This window comes from Onthophagus taurus, chromosome 5, assembly GCF_036711975.1.
Source record: "Onthophagus taurus isolate NC chromosome 5, IU_Otau_3.0, whole genome shotgun sequence".
NCBI classification, from domain to species: domain Eukaryota; kingdom Metazoa; phylum Arthropoda; class Insecta; order Coleoptera; family Scarabaeidae; genus Onthophagus; species Onthophagus taurus.
This window is the reverse complement of record NC_091970.1, coordinates 6,736,305-6,748,049: the sequence shown is the minus strand read 5'-3', so window position 1 is coordinate 6,748,049 and position 11,745 is coordinate 6,736,305. Positions and strand designations below refer to the sequence as shown.

At 31.0% G+C, this 11,745-nt stretch overlaps 2 protein-coding genes and 2 long non-coding RNA genes across 4 annotated transcripts; 2 read left to right on the top strand and 2 right to left on the bottom strand.

Annotated features, from left to right (window-relative positions):
- Positions 1–38: 38 nt before the first annotated feature.
- On the bottom strand, positions 39–7,119 carry LOC111417142 (serine/threonine-protein kinase/endoribonuclease Ire1). Its single transcript, XM_023049336.2, has 9 exons — positions 6,840–7,119; positions 6,651–6,780; positions 5,053–5,475; positions 4,747–4,990; positions 4,516–4,691; positions 4,241–4,437; positions 1,850–2,546; positions 1,593–1,786; positions 39–1,226 (listed from the first exon to the last, which is right to left on the bottom strand). Exons 1-9 carry the CDS (start codon positions 6,921–6,923, stop codon positions 261–263), a joined length of 3,111 nt encoding a protein of 1,036 aa, XP_022905104.2. The 5' UTR covers positions 6,924–7,119; the 3' UTR covers positions 39–260.
- On the bottom strand, positions 5,984–6,638 carry LOC139429887 (uncharacterized). The gene is made up of 2 exons (XR_011640479.1): positions 6,493–6,638; positions 5,984–6,435 (listed from the first exon to the last, which is right to left on the bottom strand). It is a non-coding gene; the product is annotated as an uncharacterized lncRNA (long non-coding RNA).
- A 364-nt stretch (positions 7,120–7,483) lies between the features above and the next one.
- LOC111417143 (Rab GTPase-binding effector protein rabaptin-5) lies at positions 7,484–11,430 on the top strand. Its single transcript, XM_023049337.2, has 12 exons — positions 7,484–7,692; positions 7,753–7,857; positions 7,962–8,144; positions 8,201–8,325; positions 8,613–8,720; positions 8,775–8,921; positions 9,849–10,288; positions 10,345–10,438; positions 10,491–10,645; positions 10,698–10,833; positions 10,888–11,004; positions 11,056–11,430. The coding sequence occupies exons 1-12, from the start codon at positions 7,653–7,655 to the stop codon at positions 11,332–11,334; spliced, it is 1,929 nt and encodes a 642-aa protein (XP_022905105.2). The 5' UTR covers positions 7,484–7,652; the 3' UTR covers positions 11,335–11,430.
- Positions 8,928–9,207, top strand: LOC139429889 (uncharacterized). The gene is made up of 2 exons (XR_011640481.1): positions 8,928–9,009; positions 9,063–9,207. It is a non-coding gene; the product is annotated as an uncharacterized lncRNA (long non-coding RNA).
- Positions 11,431–11,745: the final 315 nt, after the last annotated feature.

Below are 11,745 nucleotides of genomic sequence, written 5' to 3'. Positions count from 1 at the left end.
AAACAGTTCAGGACCGGACTGGGAATCAAAAAAGCGTATTATTTAATTTTATGTGAATTTTTATTAAAATATCTCGATTTACACAAATTAACTTGGTCCTTTGCCGTCGAAACAGTGCTAAAATCTTAAAATCGAATAAATATCACAGTGATTTACCAAATAGTGTACTGTTATTGTTTAAGAACAGTAAAATTAATAACAAAAGTATTTCAAAACTAATAAGTAAATTAATACTGTTCTTTTAACAGTTTTTCTTTAACCTAATCCTTATAAATATCCTGAGTGGCCCAAACCAAAGGTTCATCACTCGCTTTCTTTTTCTTTTGTACAAATTTAATTTCTTTATGCATTTTTTTATCATTACTTCTTAAATTACGATATAATCCGACGTTTTCTTGAACATTTCCGTCGTCGTAGTTTCTTTGTCTTGGACGTTCCTTCGAGAAAGAATTTCGATATTTCCCGTATTTAAATTTATTTTTCTTTGGGCTATCTTTAAACAATAAATTCTCTTCGAATATATCAATCTCTTCAAATTGTATTAAATCGTTTAATTCAGCGTCGATTATATCTTGGCTGATTTGATACCTTGAAGGATAATATTGCACAAAAATTTTTTCGTGGGAGACGCATTGCATTGCGTGCCATGAATGTAACAATAAAAGAGGAAACCTCGACGTCCAATATCTCGTAAACGCTTCTGGAACGTCACCTAAAGATAATTGGGCTTCTGGCGATAACTCGCGATAATGGTGTTTCTTATTTCTCAAAGCCCTTAATAAATCTCTCACAGAATCGCCTTTATACGACCGATATTTCCTTAAATCATTCGCAACTTCATCGTGGACGTGATACCTCCAATCTTTTTTAACAACTCGCTCCGCGTTTTCTTCTAATTTTAATAATACGGGATCGTCTGGTTCGGCTTTTTCCACACGATCGCTTACGTCTTGGAAAAAAGCTAAAACAGTGCTACTATTCCAGAACATTGGGTGAGATAGCACGGTGTTACAAGAAGGTCTTAAATGGGGACGAGATGAGATCAAAGCTGCAATTAGCGGCCTTTGGACCGCTATTTGCCATTGAGGCGATTTTAAATCGTCCAAATTGTACTCTTCAGAAAGGATATTAGCTTGACGGCGTAAAGCATCACCAAACGGGTGACCACCTTCAGATAATACGTAGTAATAAAGGCAACCAAGTGAGAATAAATCTACTGCGTACGTCTGCAAAAGAAAATTATTTACAAAGTGAGGTTAGGTTTTATCTTTATGCACAATCACGTGGGAAATTAAAAATCCTTTAATTTGAGTCCAAACACGACCCAATTATCTTAAAAAACAACCGAGATATCCAACATTTAATTTTGACATAACCTCAAAAAAGTGACAACCGGAAGTTGGTGGTGTTTGTTGTTTTTAAGATAACTCGATCGAGTTTGGGCTCGTTTTAAAGGGAATTTGAAGTAGATTACGAATACAATGTTAGATTATAAAGAAAAAATGATTTGGTTTTATGAAACTAAATTGCAATATTAACAACTTAGGATGTATTAAGTAAATAAATGCATTAAAGCATAATTATTCACCTACCGTTCGATTTGTATTACATAACATTTCTGGAGCAATCCACCCATCAGTCCCTGTAACTCCAGATCTCCTCGAAAACGATACTCGACCGACTTGAAGTTTTTTGCAAAGTCCAAAATCGGAGATCATCGCGCGAACTTCCCCTTTGGCATTAGGAATTGATAATAAAACGTTTTGGGGTTTTATATCTCGATGAACTAAGAATGAAATACCTCTTAATTTATTTTCAACTTAAAAAAAGTGTTTTTTTTTTATTTTACCTATATCTAATGAATGCAAATGTCCCAGTCCTGAAGTAGCCTGATACAAGATTTGTAACGAACTCAAATTTCTTTCGCATTTTCCCTGAATGTAATCGTGTAAAGTAGCCTGGCACAGCTCAAGGGCGATGTATCGAAACATTCGGTCTTGTTCCGTGCAGTAATATCTAATAACGTTTGGGTGAGCGTCGCTTTCTCTTAATAAAGCTACTTCTCTATCTGCAAAATTAAAACACTCAGGGAGTAATCGTTTAACTGCGACTTTTCTTTTATCAAATTCTCCTTTATAAACAAACGTTCCTTCGCATCCTTTCCCTAATAATTCTTCAGGGTTAAATAAAATCTTCCCAACGCGAACGATTCCGTTTTCTAATTCTTCCGGCATCGCCGTTATGGACCCGTTTCTTTCAAACGAGCTATTTTGGCTACCGCGGGAACCGTTTTGAGACCATTGTTGGAATTCTCTCACTTGCATTTGAAGGTACCAAAACATAGCAATCACACAACCAACCAAAATAATCACCATCAATTTTAAACCTTTACTATCTTGTTGGTTTAACCACTCTTTTGATGATTCATAACCACATTGAATCAAATAAACAATATTAAATTGGTCATTTGAAGTTGTTCCTTCTTCTTTTATATTGTTTATATTTTCATCGTCAGTTTGAACACCAATTGAAGGATTATTTAATGACTAAAAAATTAAATTTACACAACAAAGTAAAAACAAACCTCAATATAACAACATCGAGGTTTTACTGTACAGTGTGTTAATTAATTATCGTACCCGACGTCATCATTGCAAGTATGCAACTAATATCACAGTGCAATACGCATTATACGCAAATCGCGCATTGCAATACCAATACTGTGATGTTGGTTGCATACGTTGAGTACGACAATTAATTGGACCATGTTATACATCACTTGACTAAGCGACATTTTATCGTTTTTAGAGATTTTCACGCTGTCTGGTAGGTAAAGGTGTAACTTATCTTAGAAAAATGCAGAATACCGAAAGATCTGAAATACTATTTGTTTTAAAGGATAACGCTAAGCGTCAAGCACGTCTAAGAACCGACTTAGATACGACACTTGGATACACCAAGAAATTCTACAATTGAAAAAATAGATGAACCTACAATTTAATTCAAAAATTCCTGGAAGCCGTATTTATTGAAATTAAGAAATGAAACTTATTTTAAATTGAAGTTTAAAGCTTTCTGTTTAAATCGATGTATAATAATCGTTAGGTTGAATTGGAAAAATATTGAGAAAAAGAGTATTGAGTTAAAACTAACATTTTCGTATAACCTAAAAGTGTCAAAAAAGATGCTAATTTAAAAATTCCCGGAAGCCGTATTTATTGAAATTAAGTTATGAGACTTATTCTAAATTAAAGCTCAAAGCTTTCTCTCTAAAATGATGTATGATAATTGTTGAGTTGGTTTGGAAAAATATTGAGAAAAAAAATGTTGAAACAAAACTTACATTTTCGTAGCCTAAAAGTGTCAAAAAAGATGATAATTTAAAAATTCCCGGAAGCCTTATTTATTGAAATTAAGAAATGAGACTTATTCTAAATTAAAGCTCAAAGCTTTCTCTTTAAAATGATGTATAATAATTGTTGGGGTGGATTGAAAAATATTGAAAAAAAGCTGTTGAAATAAAACTTACATTTTCGTATAACCTAAAAGTGTCAAAAAAGATGATAATTTAAAAATTCCTGGAAGCCGTATTTATTGAAGTTAAGAAATGAGACTTATTCTAAATTAAAGCTCAAAGCTTTCTCTTTAAAATGATGTATAATAATTGTTGGGTTGGATTGAAAAAATATTGAGAAAAAAAATGTTGAAATAAAACTTACATTTTCGTATAACCTAAAAGTGTGAAAAAAGATGTTAATTTAAAAATTCTTGGAAGCCGTATTTATTGAAATTAAGGAATGAGACTTATTCTAAATTAAAGCTCAAAGCTTTCTCTTTAAAATGATGTATAATAATTGTTGGGTTGGATTGGAAAAATATTAAGAAAAAAAAATTTGAAATCAATCAAAAAAGACGGATTGAAGGTAAATATGTCGTGTTTGTACTCATTTTAAAGGATTTTTAATGAAGATTACAAATATGTCAAAATTGAGGTTGACATTTTAAACCTGAAGTTAGCTATCATGTAAAGAAGTTTTATAACTGAAATTAATCTAGAGTTAGTCACTTTTCCACACTTTCTTTGATTTTGTCTCTAGTTTTAGTGATTAAATTTATGCCACGACTTACAGAAACATTGATGTGACAGTGATAAGCACAGAAGCATTATTAATTTGTCGCTCAGTCAAGTGATGCATAACGCGGTCCAATTAACACACTGTATTTAATATTAAGTACATACAGGTGGTTCCAAAATATTATTATTTATCGACGGCGAACTTGCGTCTGTTAAAAGTTTTAATTGAGCATTCGTTGAGCCGGCAATCATTAATTTGGTTGCGCTGTATTCGGGAACGTTGTAATGCCCAATAAAAATGATTGCGTGATCTTGAAATTCAGGGAGACTTTGAAACGATGACAAATCCATTTTATAATAACCTTTAAAACAAATAAAATAAATGCAATAAAAAAAGATAAGAAATTATTCCCAAAAATAACTCAACAAATAAAAATAACCTTGCGAAATTCCATAATTTTTAAAATCCGAGTAAATTTTCGGCGATTCCGCGTTTCCCAAACCATCCAAAACTAAAGGACCAATTTCGGAAGCGGAAATTTTAACCAAATTTTGATCCACCAACGAAGGTAAGACATAAAGCCCGTAAGGATGTTCCCCGATATAAATCGTTGGACTAAAATAATAAAAAAATTAATCGATTAATTAATTAAAATCGAATTAAAACGAACTAAAGTTTCATATCGGATAGTTGGGTATCGAACGATGGTTGTTGTTGAGTCAATAAATGTGATGTCAAATGTTTTAAAGTTGCGTTAGCCATCGCTGTTAAAGGCAGCGATAACAAACCGTTCGGATCTAAAATATAAGCTGCAACAACCGGACTTTTTAAATCCAACTCCCAAATTAATCCGCCTTGTCTTCGATCCATCGTAACGATTCTCCCAGATGAAGTTGAAGTGAAATGAGCAAAATCTGATTAATAAAATTTCATCCACATTAAAATGAGGTAATTAAAAATTCTTTTTTTTTATTACTATAGGCAAAAAGCATATCTTTACTCATGGGGCTAGCAGCATAATCGTAAAAACTCACATTCCATTTTCGATTATTATGCTTACTATCAACCATCATTATTGAGTAAAGAGTTCTCCCAACATAAACAGCTTCGGAACTTGGCGCGGGACAAGTTGGGCTGATATTATCCCAGCTTAAGATGTGATGTTTTTGACCCGTCGTTGGATCTAAAGAGAACCAAGTATCCTTTTTCTTTCCCGTATAAAGAATTCCATCGGTACTACGACACGGAGATGACGCAACCAATTGCGGAATAGTAAACGGTAACTTTTTAAGCGGTTCCCTGGCATCTCCGAGTAAATACAAAGATCCATCGCGAGGATCAGGAAGGAATAGAGGTACAATTGCATCACTCGTATTTACGGGGACTTGAACGACAGGTTCTAAAGAGTATTAAATTAAATTATTAATTAATAAATGTTACTCCCTTTGTCCCAACTTATGGAAAGTAGTATTACAAGTTAAAAGGTCACGCTGGATGAAGCAAAACAGTATTTTAATGGAAAAAAAGGACTCTGGCCTTTTTTTTACTGCAAAAAGAAACAGCAAGAACCTGACAAGAGGTGACCAAAAACATCGAGTCTATTAACGCAGTAGAATGCAAAAAGATGATTATCACATTTCACCAGCCATTAGATCCAAAATCTCAAAAAGCGCATAAAGCCAAAACAATTTATGTTTAATAAGATAATGCAAAGCTGCATTCTTATGGAAACGATGCAGAATTGATTGGTGAAGGATCAAGAAATTCAAATCACAGCCACTGAAAAATCCTGATTTGAATATTTTAGACCTTGGCTTCTTCAATACTATTCAGTCTATTCAGACTTAATAAATTATTGGTAGATGGCGCTCATATATATTTTCTTAATTCAAATAAACCTAGCAACATTTGTTTGTATTCAAAAGTTTGTATTCGAAAATCACGAAATGTTTAACATGTTAGAATGTTACATATTAGAAAATAAAGTAAATTTTATATAAATTTTTAGTAGAATAATTTTTAGTTATAGTATCGTAATTTACAGTTTCCTGTAAATTTAATTTCTTTGACGACACTAAAAAAAACTTTATTTTTAGCTTTATTCTAAAACAATAAGAAATACACCTATATAACCCCATATTTTTGTAATCAGAAAAAAATAACGAATTTAATAAGCGAATAATCAGTGGTTGTTTTCAGATGAGAGATGGATGGTGTATTAAATACAAATCACAGCTACTGAATAATCCTGATTTGAATGTTTTAGACCTTGACTTTTTGAACGCTATTGAGTCTTTGCAGCATCAAACATAGCCAAAAACTATGGATGAATTAATAGATTGTGTTGAAAGTGTCTAAACTATAAAATTGAGCACATTAATAAAAAAAAATTTCGCTGTGAAGGGCGTTTAAGTACCTGTTTCTATTATGTACAGCTATTGAAACAGCTGAATTGTGTTTAAATTAAGTTAGAAGTTGAATTACTAATTTTACAAATACAATATGGCAGTTTTCAAAATTTTTTTTTCCATAATTTGGGACAAATTGTTGAGAGAAATGTAAATATATAATTACTATCGTTTATTCTCCATTTAATTTTTCCTGTTTGCTTTTCCACAGCGTGTAAATTACCATCTAAGGTGGAAAATAATAGTAATCTGTCGTCCGATTCGTGTGCAAGCTCAGTTGGAGTTTTAACAATATTCTAAAAAAAAATTTTGAGTTAATATTAATTAAATTAACCAATAATATATAAAAAAGCACCTGTTGAGACACCGAATACACATTACTTAAGTAACAAAGTTCATAAATCACGATAACTAGCCATGAATTTGATGCAATATGCATTTTATGTAGTTTTTTAAAGTGTGCGTACACATTTAAATAAAGTTTTCTTTTCGACGATTTTCGTTAACAAATACACCTGAATAGATATTTGTTGAGATAACAATTAACGTCTTATCTTTAAACACCAAAAACGAACGAATCGTGTAATAACAACTCACAAGGAAATGTTTTGTAATTCTTTTTATCCCACCATATGGTAACTGTCAAAAGTGTCAAAATATTAAGTGAAATTGGCTGCGATTGCATCAATTTTTTTGTATTTATTAGAATTATTATTAAAATTAATGAAATAATAAGTAAATTATAAAAATAATTCATTTTATCGTTGATTTATTAATAATGTGGAATAACAACAAATTTTAAGTTTAGCGCCATCTATTGATACTTACTAAAAACCTCATTAATAATTATTAGGAATATATTAGGTTATTAAAAATACTCGAAATATAACGATTTAATAATTAAATTATATAATTGTTATTATAAGACACAAAGTTCTTTTTGTACTAAAGAAATGTATTTATCTTAAATTTTTTGAATTCGTGTGGTAGCACTGAATTAATTAATGACAGTTGTAGTTGTCAGATTTGATGATAGAATAATTTTGAGAGGTTATTTCATAATATGTAAAAAAACGTTAATCCGTTAATTTCAGAATATGAAATGCGTCAACTCTATCTTTAACTAATTTTTCGGGGTGTTAACGACGAAAACGTATTATCTGTTGTAATGGGCGATGTAAATCATTCCTCGGATTCTAAAGATAACGGTAAATGTTTTTATATTTTCCCACCGAGAACAAAAAGTGTTAATTCAAACTTCGTTATAGATATAGATGAAAAAATACGTTCGTTAGAAAACGAAAAGAAAAAAATCCGGGATGAATTCGACAGCCAACGGGCGAAAATGAAGGAACTTTTTCTACAAAAAGAAGGTATTGTTTTTCTTTATCATTATTTGAACGTCATTTGTAAATAAACAATAAACAGGTCTTTAGTTACGTATAGATAACGTGAGTTTATTTTTAAAATATTTTAGATGAGCTACAAAGAAAAATATTAGAAAATAATCAACTACTTTTAGACCTGGAAAAAAACAAATCCGCTTTAGACGAGATTAAATCCCAGTTATGTGTGGCCAATTTACAACTTGAATCGAAAGTTGAAGTTGAAAAACGCAAAGCTGCTGAAGAGATCGCTTCATTACAACAATTAGTTCATGGTAATTTCGTTAAATCCATTTATTTTTATTGTTATAAATTTTTTTGGGGGGTTTAGAAACTGTTGAGGAATCAAGCAGTTCAAAAAGCATTTTTAATTCTGAAGTTGGAAAGTTAAGAAGCCTCATTGAACATTTACAACGTGATAATTACGAATTACGAAGTGAGTTACATAATACGCAGGTAAGAAAGTTTGTTTTATTTTTTGCTAATTAAGAATTAATTAGTTAGAATAATCTAAATTGTTTTTGCATATTTTAAGTATTTGTGTCAGTAACTTGATAACAAAGCACCTTTATGTTTCTTATCACTACTTTTTAAATTTATTCTTTGAATATGGTAAGTGTAAACCCGTTTTGCGCCATTTAGGTGTCTTTTTGAAATGAATTTTAAAATATTTGGGATTGTTAACTCAATAAAGGTAGTTTAAACTGTGTTTAAATTAATTTTTGATTATTTTTTTGTTGTAGGAGCAATCTAGTTTAGCTCCAGGGTTGGTGCTTAGTGCTGTTACAAAGAAATTGAAGAAATTTGGTGCTGATGCTTTCACTACACAGGATAATTCGGAAGAAATCAAGGTTTTTATTATTGCTGGGGTGTTTTCAGCGTTATTAATAAAGTTTGTGTTTAAGATCCGCGAAGAAGAAGACGTGGAGCTTTTAAAATCTCTTGTTGTACCTTTAGAAGAAGAAATAAAAGCGTTAAAAGTTAAGTTACGAGCTACCGATGAGCAGCTTCAAAAATGTATCCAATGCGGCCATTTCAACGACGCCCAAGAGGTTATTATAACAAATTAATTTGTTTATGACTACCGTATTATATACACAGTGTGTTAATTAATTATTGTACCCGACGTCATCATTGCAAGTATGCAACCAATATTACAGTAATACACCAATATTACACCTTATGTTCTATAGACCTTGGATGACAGCCATCACAAGCACAAAATCCGCTTGGTCAGTCGTTTTACGATTATACAGGTGTTTCTGTCAATCATGGCATAAATTTAATCACAAATACTAGAGTCAAAATGATGTTTTGTGTAAAAATGTTTGAAGAAAATTATCTAGAGTTTAATTTTGTACTTTTCAACTGGTTTCTATTTTATATAGAATTTAAGTCTAACCAATTTCAGCCCTTGGCAATTTCCAGAATAGATTTTAATATTTCTTTTTGTTTTGTTAAAAAACATCACATATCAAAGTTTCATAAAACTGACGTTTAATTTTGACAAATTGTTGTGAAGTTGGTTACAGTTGGTGACATTGAATTTGTGTCACTTTGACGTTTATATTTTATTCAAAAATTTATTTAAAAAAATAAATTTGCCCAAAATTACCTTATAAATGAGTTTTCTAAAATAAGAGGATAGTCATTTTTCACGGGTAATCAACTTGACAGGCTAATAATAATTATTTGAAACCTCAAAATTTCAAAAAACGTCAAGTTAATTTAATTTTTTAGGACTTTCTAAAAATCTAATATTAAAAAACGTAAACAAATTCCTTTTTTCGTATGATTTAAGTATAAATTAATTAATTTTCGTAAAAAAAAACATGACGTTTCATAAAATTGACATTTAATTTTGACAAAGTGTTGTGAAGTTGGTTACAGTTGGTGACATTGAATTTGTGTCACTTTGACGTTTAAACTTTATTCAAAAATTTATTATTTATATTTATTATATTATAATTTCTTGATAGAGCGGTTCAAAAATCGATTCATCGCTTCAAGAAGACGCGAAATTAACCGTTCAATGCATGTCAACGAATACCTCTTTTGAAGCTGTTAAAAGCGGCGATGGAATTTGCGATATGTGCAGTAATTACGAAGCGCAACTCGTAAAGGAACAACAACTTTGTTCTGAATTAAAAGGGAAAGTTGTTGCTGCGGAAAAAGCCGCGGAACGACACCGAGAAGATTTATTAAAAGAAATCGGGTTTAGAAAGGATATGGAGGAAAAATGGAACGAGAAAAAGGAAGAGCATAGAAAACAAGTTGCCGAATTAACCTGCAGAACTGAGTGTGCGGAGCAAGACTTAAAAGAGTTGCAACAAACGTTTAAACAAACCTGCGACGACATTGGAGTGAATTTGAGGGGATTAAAAAGCGATCGGGAAACGATCCAACAAGAATTAGAAAAGTAATTTCTTTCTAAACACTCAAAGTCTTTATAAACAATTAAACAGTTATTTTTAGATTACAAAACGAGAATGATCACCTCATTGGCAAATACAGCGTTCATTCCCAACAATTACAAAGTGAGATTATTAATCTGCCAAATACGGTTCAAGTAAGTCATTAATTTAATGATTTATTTCTTTTTATTAATAAATTAATTTTAGGAATTACACGAACACATCTTAAATTCACACCAAGATCTTATTATAGCTAAAATAGGCAAAGAGGAGGTTGAAAACAAAGCTTACGCCCTCCAATCGGATATTGTTATTAAAGAAAGCATAATAACTAGTTTAAAAAAAGATTTATCCATGGCACAGTAAGTTAAAACAAATTAATTTAATTTTTTTGCAAATAATTAAAAATTTAAGACAAGAAATTGAACATTTAACAACAAATCAAGTTGAATTAATGTTAAAATCGAAACAAGCGGAGAAAAAATGCGAAGAAATCCAACAAAAACTTTATTTGGATAAAGAAATTTTCGAAAAATTAGAATCCGCGAAGGTAAATTACAACAAATTAATTATCTTAATTCGTTATTAATCTAATTGTTTAAAGAAATCCTTAGAGGATCAAAATAGCGAATTAAAAACTCAAATATCTTCTTTGCAACAAGAATTAGATACAAGCGAGACGGTTCAAAAAGACTTTGTTATGTTATCTCAAAGCTTACAGGTAATAAAAATGATTATTAATATAAAATTTTTTTAATAATTTAATTTTTAGGTACAATTAGAAAAAATACGCGATTCTGATACTCAAGTTCGATGGCAACACGACGAAGACGTTGATGAATGTCCGATGTGTCGCGTGGCTTTTTCCGTTTCGAAACGAAAACAACATTGTCGTCATTGTGGGCAAATTTTTTGCGTAACCTGTTTGGTGCGCTCCGTGCCAAGCGGGCCAAATCAGCGACCGTCGAAGGTTTGCGATGTGTGCCACACTTTGCTAGTCAAATCTTCTGCTCCATATTTTAGCACCGAAGCTCCTCATTCCCCCGATTAAGTAATAATAATTCAATTTTAAAATCTAAGTGTTACATTGTATCTTGTTATTTTAAAAAAAATCGAAAAAATATATCTTATGTGAATTTATTATTAATTATACGTTTATTTTTTACACCTACAAAAGTACTTTGATCTTAATATGGCCAGATTTAGTTCAGTTCTAAATATAATTCCAGAATGATTAGTGGCTCCATTAAACCAGTTAGTTTAGTTCAAAAAGGAATCATCTCTACAATTTAGTTTTTCTTTTCAATGAAACCTTGTTACTAATTTTAATTCAACCCAATGAGAAGTTAACTCTTTTAAAAGTGACTAAATATCTCTGTTATTATTAAGGAGAATACGTGAGACTCCAAAGATTAAAAACTATGGTGTTCTCTGGTTATGACAAATCTTTGAGGCATCTAAA